The 19,248-nt window shown below is 41.4% G+C and overlaps 1 protein-coding gene across 3 annotated transcripts; it reads right to left on the bottom strand.

Annotated features, from left to right (window-relative positions):
• Window positions 1-219: 219 nt before the first annotated feature.
• Window positions 220-17,341, bottom strand: ca8 (carbonic anhydrase VIII). 3 transcript variants are annotated; one of them, XM_040171944.2, is made up of 8 exons: window positions 16,954-17,341; window positions 13,118-13,303; window positions 12,031-12,155; window positions 10,581-10,676; window positions 9,024-9,086; window positions 8,852-8,900; window positions 8,104-8,216; window positions 220-1,270 (listed from the first exon to the last, which is right to left on the bottom strand). In XM_040171944.2, the coding sequence occupies exons 1-8, from the start codon at window positions 17,024-17,026 to the stop codon at window positions 1,136-1,138; spliced, it is 840 nt and encodes a 279-aa protein (XP_040027878.1). In that variant the 5' UTR covers window positions 17,027-17,341; the 3' UTR covers window positions 220-1,135. The 3 variants fall into 3 exon arrangements, with proteins under 3 accessions (XP_040027878.1, XP_040027877.1, XP_040027876.2); XM_040171943.2 differs by having other exon boundaries at window positions 13,118-13,309; window positions 16,954-17,327; XM_040171942.2 differs by lacking the exon at window positions 16,954-17,341 and adding an exon at window positions 15,678-15,776 and having other exon boundaries at window positions 13,118-13,309.
• Window positions 17,342-19,248: the final 1,907 nt, after the last annotated feature.

The following is a 19,248-nucleotide window of genomic DNA, read 5'->3' as shown; positions in this document are numbered from 1 at the left end:
GGATAAAAGCGTCAGCTAAATGACCTGTAATGTGATGTTGGCCTCCTCTTAATGGATATATTTAATGCAGCCTGGCAACTAACCGCTAACTCCTTTATTCTCTGGTCCGTCTCCCGGAGACTTTTGACGTGATAAGCCCTTTTCCATGGGCCAAAAAGTTTCAGTCAATATCCCAGATTTATTCAATGCAAAAAAAAGGTATCAAACACGTATTATAACTGCAATTAAATATTTAACATTTATTCCAACAGTTTAACATAATAAGGACATCTAATTCAAACAATTCAGTACATTAATGAATGTATATATATATATATATATATATATATATATATATATATATATATATATATATATATATATACAATATACTATGGTCCTCCTTTCCCTGACTCTATGCTGTCTACCAAGGCCAACTGATTGCAATGCGAAAGCATTAGACTGAAGAAGAATACGCAATTAGAACAGCAACAGCATTTCTGCAGGTTTTTTGCACATACTGCTTACTGCTGACGTATATAAATAACCACAAAGTTGTACTATCCGCTAAAGTTAATAAACTCAGAAAGTCATCTTTTTTCTTTTTTTTTACTGTCCCTATACCCTCTCAGTCTTCCTGATGCAGTGCAGCTAAATTGGGAATCCGTGGACACTAAACACTGCATATAGACTTGTCCCAGATCAGTAACCAAACCGGGTTAGTTCTTCCAGGGCTTGACCCACTCCACTGTGGTTTCAGAGGACCCAGTTACGTCAGGGACAGAATTCCTAGTTCAATTAAAAGACTTTCCCTTGAGTGTAAATATGCAGAGCAAACTAAAATGATGGAGAACAGTGTGTTTATTCACTTATCAATTTATTTTATACAGTAAGATCTTTCTCATTTAGGTGCTAAATTAAAGCTGCACTAATAAGTGTTTTGTATTAAAAAATTAAAGCAAACCTACGCTGCTTGAGCTGCTCAACATAATGGAGCGCTAAGCAGCAGAGAGCATGTTGAGCTGACATTTATTGGTGCATTCAAACTGCATGTTGAAAACAGGACGGAGTGGAATTGGCTGTGACACTGTTACCTTCTGTGCTCGTATCTGTGGGTGCCACAGTTGTTCTGTTAGTTAGCAGGGGGAAGCAAGAGTCACTGGAAGGCTGCGCGGACCGTCCGGTCACTGAGCGGCTGGGTAGGACGGAAGTTGTCTCCCAACATCCCATCGTTCCCTTCAAGTAGCTCCGCCCCTTTGACATGGGACCGCAGTCTCCGAAACTCCTCGATCTGCAGATGAGGAAAGACTTGCTTTGAGAGGACACACTATAGGTTGCGGCTCTTTATCTCAAGGCTCCAGTGGGCTTCCAGTGCACCTGGTGTATTCTATCCTTGACAAAGTGTCTTGTACAGTACATTTAAATACATTCTGGGCCCTAAATAATGAGCCTGTTTGCACTCATAAGTAATAACATCCGGTAGCTTAGTCAGTGACTCTACCCGTAATACTATGACGTTCTACATGGCCGCAGTTATGTCATGAATAAACAAGAAAGTCAGTTGCAGTAAGATTAGGAGCGTTTAGTAAAATGGAGCACTTTTAGGACTCCCCCAGAAGTTGTCGCTTGTGTCCGCTGTGAAACCAACCTTATTAAGTCAATGTTTAAAGAGGACATTTCATGCTGGTGAATGGTTCTGAAGGAAGTCTGCTCCTTGGTATACCCCTCAAACACGGAACCTTAAGCAAACTGTGCGGAAACTTGAACGATCTTGGCGTTCCACCAAATCAGAAGGATCTAGATTAGTTTGGCAAGACAGCCTTAAAACATATAAGAAGGCTCTCCGTAAAGCAAGAGCATCTTATTACTCATCATTAATAGAGAAAAATAAAAACAACTCCAGGTTTCTTTTCAGCACTGTCGCCAGACTGACAGTCACAGCTCTGTCGAGCCGTGTATTCCTTTGGATCTCAGTAGTAACGACTTCATGAATTTCTTCAATGATAAGATTCTGACTATTAAAGGGAAAATTGATGGTCTCCTGCCTTCAACCAGTGCTGACCTGTCCTCAGATGTAGGAACCTTGGATGCAGCAGTGGGCCCTGATGTCTGCTTGGATGCCTTCTCTTCCATCAACCTTGATCAACTGACTTCTATAATTTCAAAGTCTAAATCTTCTACTGGAAACCGACTAAGCTGCTTAAGGAAGTTTTTCCTTTAGTTAGCACGTCTTTACTAGAAATTACGAATCTGTCTTTGTTGACAGGACATGTACCACAGTCCTTCAAAGTAGCTGTAATTAAACATCTTCTTAAGAAACCTACTCTTGCTCCAGAGGTGTTGGCTAACTACAGACCTATCTCTAATCTTCCCTTCCTCTCTAAGATCCTTGAGAAATCCAAATCAATTATGTGACTTTCTACAAAACAATGTTTTGTTCGAGAATTTCCAGGAAACAGTCAGAAACAGCACTGGTGAAAATTACCAATGATCTTCTACCTGCATTGGACCAAGGACTCATCTCTTTTCTTGTCTTGCTGGACCTCAGTGCCGCATTTGATACCACAGACCATTATAGCCTGTTGCAGAGACTAGAACATTTGATTGGTATCAAAGGAACTGCACTCAGCTGGTTTAAATCCTATTTATCGGATCGATCCCAGTTTGTCCTTGTAAACGGTGAATCCTCGAAGTCCACAAATGTTGGTCACAGTGTCCCACAGGGTTTTGTACTTTTGTACCGATTTTATTTACCTTCTATATGCTTCCTATGGCCGATCTTATCAGGAAACACCGCATAAACTTCCATTGTTATGCAGACGATACTCAACTGTATCTGTCGATCAAACCAGAAGAGACCGACGAGCTAGTTAGACTTCAAGAATGTCTTGGAGACAAAACTTGGATGACCGGCAACTTCCTGATGCTAAACTCAGATTCGTTATCGTGATAGACCCAGAGCGCCTTCGAAGCCAGCTGTCTCTGGGCTCTGTCTCTGGTACCCAGCAGCACCGTCAGGAATCTTGGAGTTCTCTTCGACCAGGATATGTCCTTCAACTCTCATATAAAGAAGACTTCAAGGACTGCCTTTTTTCATCTACGTAATATTTCGAAAATCAGGAACTTGGAACCCCTAGAACTGATCCCAGGATGACACCGGTACTTACACGTGATAGGAGGTCATCCAGGGTCACAGGTGACTTTGTTGGTATAAAGACTCGACCCGCGCATGCGCGAGACAGAAGATAATCCTGCCTGCCTCTGGCGGTCATCTGGGATTCATAGAACCGTAGTTACATTCGTAACTTTCGGTTTTGGGACAGAGGATGTCTATTTTAATGATATTTTAATGTAAACTAAAAAATGTTTAACTCGAGATCATGTTTTATTTGTTCCATAGCTCTTTCGTTTTTTTCTGGAGTAATACCCATCTTCAAACCACTTATCCATACAGGGTCGCGCGTGGGCTGGAGTCAAAGCCAGCTAACTTTGGGTGAGAAACATGGTTCACCCTGGACTGGTCACCAGCCAATCGCAGGGCTGACACAGAGAACCATTCACCATTTCACACTCAATTTAGAGTCCCCAATCAACCTGATCCCCAGAGCATGTCTTTGGACTGTGGGAGGAAAGCCGGAGAACTCGGAGAGAACCCACGCAGACACGGGGAGAACATGCAGACTCCACACAGAAAGGCAGCTGGGCGGAGTCCGGGGGGAGGGGGTCCTTTTTTTTACGGTGGCGATAAAGCCGCGTCAGTGAGTTTGGGAACCACTGTAAAGCTTGGACCCCACCGATCTGACAACTTCGTACTGGTTTATACCGACATGTTCCTCAACACAGCAAAGGAAAGACAGTGTTGTTTATATTCCTATGAATTAACTACAGACATTTTGCTACTTTAAGAGCGTAAGCTCCTCTCACGGAATGTATCTGAGCAAACCTGTCTGAAAGATATTCTTCACAAACATGACAACCTAGAGGTCTGTGATGCTCAGAACGTGCCATGGAAACCGACAGAGAAAATGCTTGTGCTGCAAAGAGAAAGAAGCCAAGAAAAGGGGAAAAAGACAGTTTGCAATGTATGGTCAATGGAAGCTTAATGTACGTAAGGCAAGAGATCAGCTGAAGATATTAATGCCAGCGAGGGAGCTCTGGTCTCTCATTGAAGAGCTGAAGAGAATGATAAGATAATGAACATGTATTTTGACATTTGCGAAGAAGACGAGTAGACACGTGTGAATCCGTTACCACGTAAATTGTCAGGATCGCTTAGTAGAGCAATTGACGAAGAAGGGGAGTTTGATGAGGACCATGAAAAACTCTGCCTTCATGAACTGCTGCATCTGCAAAGTCTGTCTACGGATCTGCTGCGTCTTCTATTAGTGACACCACCCTATTACTCCATCCACGGCAGCTACATGTTTGAATGCAGCTGCTGAACTTGCATTGAATGAAGTGAATAATGAGATGATGGTAGCAGAAGAAAGGCAAAGGGAAGTGATCTGAGAGTTGGCGGCTCAACACAAACTTAAGCTGTACAATAAGGACATGGAACGCAAGGAATGAACCCCTCTTTCACATGCAGCATCCCTCTCATACAGACATTTCCTCTCTTGCGCCGGTCTTTCAAGACAGCGTAGCCTTAAAAAGGCTCCCTCTTGCAGAGCAGTCCTTCCTCAGTGGTGATGCAATGCAATTCATTGGATGGAAAGCAGCGTTAACTTCACTCATCGACCAAAGGGCATCGATCAGCTTAGGCCAGCCATTCACCATTCACAGAGCATTCAGAGAGAAGCTCAACAATTGGCAATGGATTCAAACTAAGGATGCTCAACGACTCAGAATCTTCTCAGATTTGCAAGAGAGAATTCCCAACCATCATTAGAAACAAAGATGGTTGCTTATAGACACCCCTTTTGTCCTTTGGCTTTCTGTAGATACAATGGTGACATAAATATATGCTCCACACTCAGGGTTTAAAAAGGACCTATTGGGGTAAAATTAGAAGACTGGAATGCATTTGGATTCCTTAATAGCAGATAAATATCCTTTAATGATATCGTCATAGTGTCGGAAGGAGATTAAAGAAGCTTTCAGAGAATGAAACAGTGTTGTCGGTCGATTATTTTGGGTAATTTCCGCTCTTGATGTTTGCCTAAAGAAAGCGTGGCAGACGGCTGAGCAAACAGATGGTATTTACCCAGCGCTACAAAAAACAGCATCTCCTCTTGTTCTCTTACTCACACAAAAGTGTACAGATCAGAACTGTGACAGAATGGATCCACAATCTGACTTCCCGTTTACGTGAAACCAGCGCCGATACTATCGCTTTTACACGCATGTACTGAAGAGTGGCTGGCCAAGACAAACAACAGTTCCTGTGCTGTCGGGCTGTTGGCTGACAGAAGCAGGATTTATAGCCCGCTGTCAAAGTGCAAAACCCTGTAGGCATGGCAACTTGAATACCTGCACTCGCTCTCCCTCTCTCTCTCTCTCTCTGAGCAGGCAATGATAGCCGGATATTCGGAGGTGTGTAGTCTAGGTAAACAGGACCCGCTATTGTAAAATACTTTAGCTGCAGGTGCTCCGATTAAACATGACTCAGAAAATAGGTTGAATATGAGGAATATGATGTATATTATAATTTGTCCAGCTGCTGCAGATCCAGGGACTTTAACACAACTCAATAGAGGAAGAAACAACGTTGAACACACAATCCACTTCAAAATCATAAAAAAAATAAAATGCATTCCTTACAAAGCCAGAGCTATCTGAGAATCATCTTGTTTTGAAGGTGACTTTGGTATTGAACAAATCCAGTGATAGTTTTGTTTACTCCCTTGTGTGAACTTCAAACACAAACTACCAATAGCTAATGGCTGTAGTATCAGACTGACTGGGGTAGGCATTTTTGTAGGCTAATTTCTTGGTTCCTTCTTGCTGAAATAGTTATGCCTTATTGAGAATGTAACGTGGTTTGAACTCAACAATGATGTCCTTTAAACATGTTCAGAATAGTTGAGCTTCTCACCTGGGACAATGACCTCCCAATTACTTCATATTTAGAGGTCACAGGGTTAGGACTAGTCCTAAAGGGAACAGCTTAACCTTGGTAAAGGCTGCTGATGCTGATAATGTGCCTGATCTCCGTGGAAAACCTTGTGGAATGGACATAGCCTGAGGCTGGAGGACACCAGGAAGTCATTTGCCTGTTAGCATTTCAAAGGGTCAGCATGCCACAGGGCAGTAAGATGAAATGCTGAAAGGAAGGTCAGAGGAGTAACCATCATCATCCTAGAACCATGAATCAGGGGGAATTCAAGCCAATGTGACAGGCACATTGATTGGCGAGGCTTCCGGTTCTGTGTTGAATGCTAGAGGTCTACAGGTCAGTGCTGCTGTGTTGTATGAAGGCCACCAAAGGAGTTGTGGGCCGCATCCATGCTAATTTGAGTGATGACCTCACTCCTGCTACAGCATATTTCAGAGAGTTAAATTGACTCTGTGAGATTCAATTTTAACTCTAAGCTGGTGTTTATATTGTCCCAATATTGTGTTAATAAGTGTTAACAAGTTAACTCAGAATAAGTGTCTAAATCTACCCAGTGTTAAATACATTAAATGTCATTTAGTTGACACGTTTATCCAAAGTGACTAACATTGCATTTTTAACCCATGGTTTTCACATTTCAGCCCAGGGAGCAATTAGGGGTTAGGTGTCTTGCTCAGAGACACTTTGACATGGGACATGTAGCACACACTAAACATAAAATCAAAATGGGAGGTAGAATTGAATATTAAACTGCCGAAGAAGGATTGGCTTTCCATATGTAGAATGCAATAAACCTCCACAACTTCTAGAAGATGGAGGTAATTTGGCTGGAAGAACTTCTTTTTACTTAACTCAACACCAAAGACATTGGGTAAAAAGCAGCCATGCTGGAGGGAGTGCGGGCAAATGAATGCCAACCATTCACACATATTCTGGTCATGTATAAAAATACAATCATTCTGGGACAGAGTTACTCCGTCTCTGGAGGACATCCTACACTACAAGATCCCTGGGATCGTGTTCCTGATACCCGGCGACATAATTCAAAAGAAGGACATCTACCTCTTTAAAATCCTCTTATAGCAAGTAAAAAAGCCACTACAAGCAGCTGGCTGAAAAATGACCCTCCAAGCCAAGCAGAGTGGCTGGACATTGTAGAGGAAAAACGTTTCTCTGCAGGCATCCATGAACAACGCTGGGGAAAACGGACTGTATACAAGGGGAAAAGATGAGTAAAGTTGACAGTTGACCTGAAAAGAGTGGATCCAAAAGTATAGGGAGACGACCCCCTTTTAATTCAATTTATATCAGTTATTATATTATTATTTTCATTTTCATTTTTTCCTTTCTCGTCTTCTTTTCCTTTCACTTACTGTTTTGTTGCATTATTTGTTCAGTGAAACAGAAAAAAAAATAAAATAAAGGAATAGAAAGTAAAAAAAGGTACTGTTCAATTGTCACGTGTCTATCCACCAATATTTATGTTCCTATCATGTGCTAAATGCTCCGCCCTGTTTACAGGATGCGTGCATGTCTGTGTGTGTGCTGCTGAGCAGCAGGAGCACATTGGCTTTAGCGGGGCGTCCTCTCTGAAGACAGCTGCTTGCAGCCCAAAGAACCAACACAGTGAACAGAGAGACACTGAAATACTCAAAAGTCTGAGTTAACAACCGCTTTCATGTTACAACCCATTGTTTAATTAGGTAGGGAATGAAGACAGGATGCAGGCACGAGTAACCACTTGAACAGTACAAAGCAGGTTGATTAAAACACCCAACATTAGAACCCAAAGGAGAACTCCACTTGAACTTAATTGAAGCGGGACTACAGTAAATTGCCTCGGTCTATCGTCTATCAGAGATGAACGGCTGGCTTAAACATGTAAGTAGTGCTAAGTAGCTCATTTATTTTTGACTCAAAACAGTCGTCAGATTCCACATAGCTCCCTATGGAACTACTAAATGCTTAACGCATACAACTTTAAACATATATATGACTATATTCCTGAGCGTGACCTGGAAACGGACCTTCATTTGATTTGGATCCTTGGTTTTGTGTGTATCCTTTACCTGTGATTGTGAGATGGTGAGAGGGTAGCGGTAGAGGATCCAGGTCACTCTTTCACTACAAGGTGGTGTGGTCAGCGACCCTTCGTACACCCAGTAGTCTCTCAGTAGAGGGTCTGGAGGCAGATCAAACAATTCAGAAATAAAACGCTTTAAAAAAGCCGGTTTGTTCTCCAGCTAGGGATTATGATGAACAAACCTTTTATGTGTAACAGTGAGAGTAGCACTTTTAACCTCCACGGTTAATAAATCTCCTTTACATTTTGGATTCACAGTCTCCCTTGGATTGTCTCTTTTCCCAGGTGATGTATTAAAACAGGCCAAACGTGGCAAACACGTTTTAAAGGTGCGTGTAAACACAGCCAAACCACTGCCAAACGTAATATTTGCTGAGGGTTCTCAGCAAAGACAGGAACAACGAGTCCCTGCTTCAATACCTATCTACCTTTCATCATTTTGAAGTACCAACCGTTTAACACACAATTGGACGGAGGTGCATTTTCACCTGTAGGACAAGTGCCGTGCCTCTCTCGGCCTTAACCCTTATTCTATTCCAGGTCAGAATCTGTGACCTGTAGTGCAACACTGATTTTCCAACATTGTAGATACTGTCATTATGAATGCATGAAATTATGAGGGGATGATTAAGACCCAGCATGCTGCCAGTTTAAGGCAACTGTAGCGATATAACATACAAGGAATGTCCATATATTCACCATGCGTTTGAAACAATTGATAGTTTTCTGCTCACCAGGTAATAGAGTGTTGGGGTTGAAGCAGGGGATTATCTTGTTTTTTCCCTGATGGTGTCAAAGCAACACAACAGAACATGTTGTATTAATGCATCATGCATGCTCAACCGTTGGGTTGTTCATCTGGTGTAACAGATGGCCCCATATCTGCATTTTAAGATTGAATCCCACCTTGTACTGCAGGTCCTGCAGAACTTCAGTGACGGCCTTTAGACCCAGATGCTCCTTACCAATCTGATAAGAACACAAAGCATTACAGGTTTCAGTGGGCGGACAGTTGGTGAACTATTGATGTTAATTATCAGTAACAACCTTTAAAGACTTTGAACAGGATCGTAGTTTGTGTATGGCATATCTACATAGGAAATAACAGGAAGTAAAAACAGGATCTATGCCAACCCCAGGTCAAGGGTGTCTGAGGTGAAAGCAGAAGGACATTTCTGGATGGAATCTTTTCACTGGTGTGACCCAGATCGCACAAAGGTGGTTGGTCTTGCCGAGTTTAATAGAGTAAAAGTTCCAAGTTGTTTTTCCTAGCAGAGAAGGTACGGATTATTTCAGTAGCAAATTTTTTCACGAGTAGAAAGAAAAAAGTCAATGCACAGACGTGCATAATTGCGAACCAGGCAAATTTTCAACGGGCGGCGTGAATTAAGCAAATTCCAAGTACAGAGCAAAAGTGGTATTTCCATGGTGGATAGTGCCTGAATGATGCAAATAGTCCATCAAGTAAACTCATGACAGTAAAGCGTAGCAAAAAATTTGCTTAACTTTTGGGTGAACGTATACTTTTACATAAGATGGTACAAGCTCATCTGGGATGAACCTGTTTGCTCATTTAGGAAAACAACTTTTACCGTCCAAGCCAGGAACAAATAGTTATAGGGCACATTGACGTTCACCTACAGTATGAATGCTTTTGCTTTTATTAGCCTACTTCAATACAAACTAGACATACTCAAATAATACTCATGAAAATGAAAGCAAAAAGCTTAAGATATTGTAAGTTACTTAACGGTTCTTGGATGTTGCTTTGTTGACTAGCATGTTGCTAGCTGATGCTGTGGACAGGAGTGTCTGCTGTGATGCGTGTTATGGTGAAGTAGCGAAGGATGCTTTAGGATTTTGAGGATTGTTTATTGGTGGGTTAAGCAGTGTGCTTCTAGTGGTAGCAACATGCTAGCTTATGCCATTGTCAGGTTTATACTAGTCAGCATGCTAAAGCTAGATAGATTGAAGTAAATAGCTGGGAACCTGGGACACTAACACATACATTCTCATACAAATTGGTAGGCTACATTATTGGAAATATTTACTATGTATTGGTAACTATATATATATATATATATATATATATATATATATATATATATATATATATATATATATATATATATATATATATATATATATATATATACATATATATAGTGGTGTTATCTGAAGGACAAATGCACATTATATATATATACAGTGTGAGTCAAAAGTCCAAACTTTTGACTGGTACTCTGTATGCATATACTGTATGTATATACAAATATAAATATTAGAAAACAAACGTTGGACCCAATATGTGCTCTTTTAGGTTGCATGTGTTTATTTTTTCAAATGTTGATTTTGAACTCTTAACAGAGTTAATTGGCTCTGTTAAAGTGTTTAAACTGTTTTAAAAGCGACCCCACCTGGCCACTACCACCAGCCTCTTGGTTCTGTCTGTGGATGATTTACCTGCACGAAGAGAGCAATGGTGAGGACTCCGTTCTTCTTCCCAAGAGCATCCTCCAAAGTATTGAACAGGGTGCTGTTCCAGTGAATCAGATGGAGCTAAAGATGGGCACAATAACAACAGAACATAACCCGTGTGGCCGTTATTGTAAACAGGTGTATGGACCAGTGGTAAGTGAGAGAGGCAGAGACCATCAGCTGGGGCTGAATGAGGGCTTCCTATACTCTTATGTCACGTTAATATGATCGGGCAGAAATATTTGCAAACCCTTTACCCTGAAACACATTATCAGACCGGACCACAGATCTATACTTAATAAGAATAAAAGCTGCTTTGGAACTCATCTTAAACCAAAATGATATTTAAAATCTCAGATATCTCTAAGCTGTCAGCCACTTCATCAGTAGTTTAGACACACTTCCCATTGAACACTGGTTTTGTGGTTTGAAAAATCATGGTTGGTCAAAAGCTATCTTGCTCTTTAAATACAGTATAAAGTAATTGAAACAATTGCTACAAATGTCAAAATGACCAACAATGACAGTTACATTTGAAGCAAACCCGACCTTTTTTTTACTGGTAAGAATGGTAACTTTTCTTTTGGTTTAAAATATCCTTTATAAGATGAAAAGTGTCCCTCTCAGGAAAATTCTACTGGAGTCCACAAATATATTGTTTTATTTTGCTTTGTAAAAAGTTTAAATCTTTTACGGAAGCAGTTGTCATTTTAACAAAAGTCATGCAGGGAGAGACTATTGGAGACCATTTTTAGGTAAAAATTCTTTGGGCTACCAGAATGGTAGCAAATGGACTCACTTATTTTCATCATCACAGCGAATGAGTGTGTTGGTGTTCCACTACTGGCTGCACCATAGTTTCCCTTCAGACCTTTAATTTCTCACTAAATACCAGACGTTAGTTCCCGGGACATGTGGTCTGACAGAGCACAGCTAAGTTAAAGTCAATAGTTTGAACTACAGTTTCTTTGGAAACTACGGTTGCACGCCAGCAGCAACCAGGGTCTTTTGCCAGAGTCTTGTCCTGACTGCATCCTTGTCCGGTTTGGTGTCATGAACTGCGATTAGACGGCAGCCTCACGCTGTCCGCTGTGGTTCCACAAGAAATACCGGTTAAAATATATGTCTTTGTCTTTGTCTCGGACCAATGAAGAGACATTTCAACCTGCAAAAAACAGTAAAAACAGTAGCATCCTTCAGATGTCAGAAGTGTGACTTGTTAGAGAAGATTAAAGGGTTCTGCGTTCAAGGACTCAACGAGCCGTGGTGTTATCTGAAGGACAAATGCACAGTGTAGATCTTTAGTCTTCAGAGTCATTTAGTCCGCTTTGAAAGTGTGTTAGGCCCGCGCTCTCACTTTGTGTGTGTGTGTGTGTGTATGTGTGTGTGTGTGTGTGTGTGTGCGTGTGTGTGTGTGTGTGTGTCTTTGCGCTACCTCCATAGGGAAAGCCTTGAAGTTGACAGTGTGCTCGGATCCTCTCTGGTTCTCCTTGCCCCAGTGGAAACGAACCTCGTGAAGCTCATATTCATGATCACTAGGCAACGGACCGCCAGAAACCACTGACAACGGCACAGGAAGCGCAGGGCATTGTGGCACACACACAGGAAGTAGAAGTCAAATCAAAGCGATCAGAAGCTGTCCCTTCTTGATCCTTGCACCTTGCTCGCTGCTGCTATCGGGCAACTTTTGAAAGAGCTGAGAAGGAAGCTGATGGCTCACGTGAGAAAACGAGGAGTTTAATTCATAATAATTAGGATATATTGCAAGAGGAAATCAACTTTGTTGTAAATGGGATATTATGTTCAGTGCTGTGGGAAACATTTGAACCTTTCCTGTTTTTTTTATATCTGTCACGCTTAAATGTTTTAAATTGTCAAACAAATGTTATTACTATGCAAAGATAACCTGAGTAAACACAAAATGTATTTTTAAATGATCACATATCCGTGATAACAACTGCAATTGAGTGTTTTGTGGTAGACGCGGCCCTCCGAAGAGAGCCACGGGGGGGAACTGGGAAAGGGGGGTATAGCTTAAAAAAAGGCGGGGGGGGGGGATCCAAGCCTTAAAGGGCAGTGAGGATTAAGAACTCTTGAAACAGAAGTGTACAGAAAATATATCTATATAGAAGAAATATGTGTTTAAAAACCCAGATAAAAAATAGGATATGTTGTTCCCTTAATACAATATATAAAGATATAAGAAAAATAAAAGTAAAATTCATAAACAACATAAAATACACCACATCTAAATATGAGTGACCATGACTGCTCATATATTGTACACTGTACCTCATCAGACTGCGTCGGAAGATTAAAAATCTTAAAAAAGCTTAAAAATGTAAACCCGTTGCTTTTTCACTTATGCGCAGCAACGATGTGGCAGGATGTGTGAGGTATCATTACAGCGGGCTTGTTTTCAAACACAGAGAAATGTATGAATGCAAATCACACAGTCTGCTTTCTCCTCCCTTTTGAAACAATGAGCAGTGACACGTTGACATGGTGCCCGTGGCAGTTACCTGACTTGGACTTGAGGATGATGCGGACGGTGTGTCCGTCGTTGATGACTTCGCATTCTCGACACACCACGTAGTTAGGTGATAAACCGGCGTCCAGCAGGGACGGGTCGTACTCGGCCTCCCTGGAGTTCAAGTTAATGGGAGATTGGTACTCGCCATTGGCTGATGGGAAATGCAGTCCCCATTCTACACCTATGAGTGAAAACATGTTACATGCATCGTATCCATCTCGGTCATCAATAAAAGTATTGTCAGAACAATATCAGGCAAGCTGGGTAAGCTCACAAAGCAAACAGTGGTTTACTATAACGAAGCTAACAAGCTAGCAACAATCCCCGCCTGCCTTAGTCCGTGTTATCTAAGAGCTTTAATGCAGCATTAAATACACAGAAATAGTTAGTTTGATTTTACTGAGGAAAAACCGTAAATAACTTTGTACTCTTTAAAACGTGAATACATCATTGTCTGTGTCGTTACATGACCTGCATGATGAAGCAATAAAGGTTGAGGCACGAGTCGATACTTGATTAGTCTTTGCCATTTGAAAACTCTCTATGAGACTCGAGATGTTGCTATCAGCTTAAGATCTGTTGCGCCGGCAGAGTGAGGACCCACAGCTGAGTGTAGAAAGAGATCCGTGAGGTACCCGCTGGCCTAGATTCCCTTCAGCCTCCCACTGACTGCAAACACTCTAACGGCACAGTGACAACATTGATGAGTGTGTGGAACCTGACGTGTGTTTAAAAGGTGCTGCGTAAAATGTCCATGAAGGCCCAGTACACCAGCAAACCCAGAAATACGCCGAGCTTCTCACTGCACTCCTTTCTGCTGCATTTGAAGGCGAGACAGACGCGGCAGAAAGGTCTCTCCTCAGCACAGAGGGGCGAGCGGAGCATCACATTCCCTCTTTCCTCAGCAACTAAACCATGACAACAATTCACTGAAAGCAGTGAGGGGTTCACACTGAAGGGCTGTGCAACCCTCAGTGTGCGCGTTTAGAGCTTTAGAAATGTGTTTGGGATGGATCGCATTGCTTAACCGCATAATATTAGTGACGACGTGGTTGACTGACTGTCACTCAGTTAATGTGCTTGCAAGCGTCTTCTTATGAGATATTAAAAAAATAAATAAAGCAGTCAAAGCTCTGATACTTGGAGGTTCACTCCCATTTTGTAACTTCTGGTTCTTCATGTATTCACACATCTAAAAGGCTTTGCCAACTTCATTCAAGCTCTTTCATCAACCTTTCCTTTATTTTTTTCATTTATATGAGCACAAGATTTCCAAAATCCTAATTGGCCCTTGAAGAATATCTTTTGTTGGGCTCACCGCCCTGAGACCAACCAAGCAGTAATTTTTCTTTTATCCAACGACTATGAGCATGATCTAAAAATAATGTTCCCATACAACCAAAACTACATCATCAATTATTTTACACATGGATCTTATTGTAGTCTGTATGAGTTTGTGGATGAAGGGTTTCACTTAGGAGACCACTATTCTTGTCCCATGGGAAACCAAATATCCACGTAACTTAAACAATGTAACAAACATACTTCATTTAAGTCAAACCGTGATCTTTTACTAAACATAATTAGGTACTTCCATTGTCGATGAATTGGCAAGTAGCTTTTTCTCTTTTTTCCTTTCAATCTACACTTGAACTCTGAGCTTAAAACTGCGACTGTGATCCGGAAAAATGTGCCTGAAAACTGAGGATGCGCAGTGTCCAAAAGAGTTTTCTTTATTTAGTGCAGTAAGTGAAAATGGGGATTTGCAATGTGTTGGTCAAGTTACTTTGTTTCTTTGCTTGTTGGTTAGCTGTATATCTCAAAGATTTAACATCATACATAATGCTTGAGCCAATTCTATTTCTATATTCCGTTCTCACAAATGTGCAAAATGAGTTAAACACTTAACTCACTTAACTTAAAGACGTCCTCAAACAAACCAATTTAACTTTTAATTTAATGCTAAAGCTTCCAAATAGTTTTAAAAATAAAAAGAAACATCCTCTCACTGAGCCTTAGTAGATTATTCATATTCTACCACTGTGAGGAGTTTTTACTATTACTTAACTATTACATATATTTTTTCATTATTCAAAATTAAAATAAAACAAAAAAATGTATTATATGGTGTATAAAAATGTATAAAATAGTTTATATGGTCTCCTTGAAAAATCATACATTATTGGTTGTATTATTTATTTTTAAAATATATATATTATAAATAATAAATATATTTATTTATTGTTTAATTGTTTTCACTTCTTTTCAAGCTTCAGTCAATTCTAATATCAAGTGTCCTGTAGAAAACCCTTAATCTCCACCGTAATGGAGACCGCCCAATATAATGTAATATCAACTAATTAACATAATTCAAAAACCATCAAACATATCATAAACATCTTCTGAACAACCTTGTGCTTTTTTCTTAAGTTATTTGGATTACTTTTCAGGTTTTTCCACAGGAACACCGATGTGACATTTGCAAGCCATACGTATTTCATTTTCTATCTCATGCCCACAAAGCGTTGCATATCATTAAGTATACTCACGATGAGAATGACACAGCTCAGTACCACAGTGCATCCCTCGATGCTCAGTAAGTGCATAGGTAGAAAGAAGACACAATTTAAATGAACTCATCACTTTGAACTTTCACATGTACTTATGTGGACTAGCATAAATCAGCTCTAGGTGAGGCTTTACACAACAGGACAACGTGTCTCATTTCACTTTGATCTCGTATGACTGACCCGAGTTGAAGGGGAGCCCCACCACTTTTACACATTTCAGAAGCCCCTGGTCCACCAGGTCAAGGTCCCACAGTGTACAGGGACAGACATGGGGAGCATTGCCACGGCTTAAACATGTGGCTCATGTGGACAGCAACGGGTAAGTAGTGTGTCCTCAGGAGGTCTGCTCCACCCTAGGGGCTCCATCCACACTCCCTGAACGGGTCCGTATGTCGACAGGCTCTGCGTGCGTCAGGAGCTGCATGCTGAGGCCCTGAGGAAACAGGCTTACCTACAGGCTCTCTGATTGTGCTGAGATGCAGGCAAAGTTTACAAGACAGCTGCTTGAGTCCAACTTCAGTGAATGGCTTTTTCCGTTATGGTTGCCACTAATGGTGGACGGAGGCCCAGTAACTTCTGAGATGGTAACCCTCCACTTGCAAAACTCTGGCGAGGAGGTCAAGGTCTGGCATTAGCTTTCCATTGGTTAGAATAGGTCTCATGGAAGTTTTCAGATTTACCATTATTGGACAAGTCTGCACAAGGCATCATAAATCTGTCTATTTTGGATTCAATTTTGGGTGACGAAATGACCAAATCAGCAACAATCGCCATGGCTGTTGCTGTACACAAAGCAGTCCCTCATTCCAAAGATGTAAAAATACGTCCTGAGCCGTCATTCCCGCTTCGCAACTCCAAAAAACACACGATTAACTTGCATCGTGGGAATTGTAGGGTCCCCAGGTCTCTGCTGCCTCTATTTTGACCATTAGTTGTTTTGAATCAAGCGTGTCCTTCTGATAAAATAACCTTTTTATATTCATCCCAAACAAACTAATCTGGTTTCTTTTGTGCAAATTGTCCAGCAGAGCAACACTCACATAACTTTTTAAAACAGTTTACACATTTAAGAGGTTTCATTATTAGAAACGTACTAGATTGATCTTTAAGAAAGGGTCGAAATGCTTATAGAATGAACAGGCCGATGCAGGAGGTAAAGACGCTTTAAAAACCCATGTGGACCATAAACTTGTTTCACAACGCTCCATAGATCCCAGCATCCCTCCGTATGCTGATGAGGAGCAGCATGGCCTACCTTCCTCGTAGCCCCAGGCCAGCTCATCTTTCCCCGGGTTATAATCCGACTCCTCATTCACGCTGTCAGCCATGGTGTTCGGCAGTCTGCTCACTGTGGGTTCAAACCAGTCCGTCCTCCCAGTAGACGGCCAGTCACACTGGTTCACTTGGAGACAATCTGAAGACTATGCAGCCGGCCGGATTGATTCCCAACTGAGCAACAACTTGCTTGACTTTTCCCTTTCTTCTTGATGTCTTGGCTCTTTGGATTATTTTCTTTCTTCTAATTTTGTGTCTTCGTGTCCCCTTATGTCCTCTCTCGCTCTTGTCTTCTCACATCTACTAACTGATGTGTGTGGAGCTGTCTGCCTCTCTGTGTTTCTCTTCATTCTGTTGCTCCTCCTCTCTCTCTCTCTCTCTCTCTGCCATCTCCCCACCCCTCGCTCGCTCGCTCCGGCTCAGTTCCTTTCTCTCTCTCTTGCCCTCCAGACTGCAGGTGGTCTTGCCCAAATAACCACCAGCTTCTCCCTCTTGTATTTGCCTGTATTATTTCTCCTTTCTACCATATAATGAATGTTTCTCCACAGCAGCTTGACGTGTATGATATTTTGTTGACCTTTGTGCTGTTTTGGTTGCCTGCTATGTGTGTGTGTGTGTGTGTGTGTGTGTGTGTGTGTGTGTGTGTGTGTGTTGGCATACACATTGGCAGGAAGGTCATGCTGGTGTTGCGTTGGAGGCCATGCACAGACCCTCCCTTGGCTGTAGGAAACAGCGATGGTTGAGGAAACCGGCAGAAAAACAGTAGGTGGGGCGAGTGAACTGTTCTCCAACCTTGATGACTTCAAGATGCACCAAGAAACTCTCACGCACTCTGAAACCATTAAACCCACCACATTCACCTTTTGGTTAGTGCTCCTGAACCTCTACTGCTTTACAAAGGGGGGCTGGGTGTGGACACTGTCATACTTGAGACTTTCACACCAGGTTGGATTAAAAAGAATATGTCTGAACAAAATGTAATGTGTTGGCTTCTTTGTTCTTTGTATGTGTGAAAATTCAAGAGGGATAAATAGTTCATGTTCCCCTTTCTGTGTCTCCCTGCTTTCTTTCACTCTTATTAATCCATGTCCTCCAGGCTACTGATGTTAATTGCCCTACATTCCTCATCAGGAAATTGTCCTCGGAGTCATCTAAAAGCAGCCCAGCTCCCCAGTTTCCTCACTGTGGAACCACAGCAGGACCTCGACTGCAGTGACATTACATTACATGTCATTTAGCTGACGCGTTTATCCAAAGTGACTTACAATAAGTGCATTTCAACCATCAGGATACAAACCCAGAAGAGAAACTACAAGAAAGTGCAATTTCATGAAATAAGCCGATTCACAACTTGATAAGAGCCATTATGAGTGCAAAGTAGTAAGAGGTAAAGTAATAGGTCTGAGGGCGCCAGCAACATAAAACCAGTCCGCAAATCAAAAGGTAGACCGATGTGTAAACGCGTGCATGCAAAATGTCCTCAAACTTTGCATGGATACATTGAGAAACAGGGCTCTCCATTTTTGAAGAGGCACACTGGATGCCGCTTCATCATGTTTAATCTACCATACAAGCATCCAAGAAGGCTGCATTCATCCTGCTTTCTCTACGGGAAGTCGCCCCTAAAAGATTGTTTTTGTGATTTCTATGAACAGAGGGGATGCTTTTCTGCTGTTCACACATTGTGCAACACTTTAACATGTTTGTTCTATTGTGAATGACCAGCGTGTGTCCCTGTTCTTTAAATCAGTTACCTCATGAACTCAGCATGTAAGATGGCAGCGTGCATTCTGACCTCATTGTTCATTTCTATTTTATTAACTATATTTTTGTCATTGCTCATGATCACGTGTGGTTCTATTGAATGGCAACAACTGGCCTGTAGCCTCATCTGAGCTCTATTAAAATTAAAATTAAATTGTCTTTACTATATACAAAAATGTTGCAATACGTATTCCTTTGGCAAGCACGGTGAGATGACTAGAAGAATGTTTGTGTTGATCCATTTTCCAGATCTTAACTAAATCTCTCTTTCTCTCTATATTTATGGCAAAGAACCGGTGGAAAAAAAGGTTTGGAAAGGTCATTTGTCCATGCGAGGATCATTTTAGCCAGAAGAGGCCAAAGTGCACAACCAAATATTGATATTTCCGGAGTAATTCTTTTGCGTGTGCTTTAGTATATGCTTTTGTCCTTGTGGTTTGTTGTTTTCATGGATACACTGTCACACTGAGTTGTGTAATGGTCTCCTGTATGATGAGATTTGCTAACACTA

Source organism: Gasterosteus aculeatus, chromosome 3, assembly GCF_964276395.1.
Source record: "Gasterosteus aculeatus chromosome 3, fGasAcu3.hap1.1, whole genome shotgun sequence".
Classification (NCBI taxonomy): domain Eukaryota; kingdom Metazoa; phylum Chordata; class Actinopteri; order Perciformes; family Gasterosteidae; genus Gasterosteus; species Gasterosteus aculeatus.
This window is presented reverse-complemented; position numbering and strand designations above follow the sequence as displayed.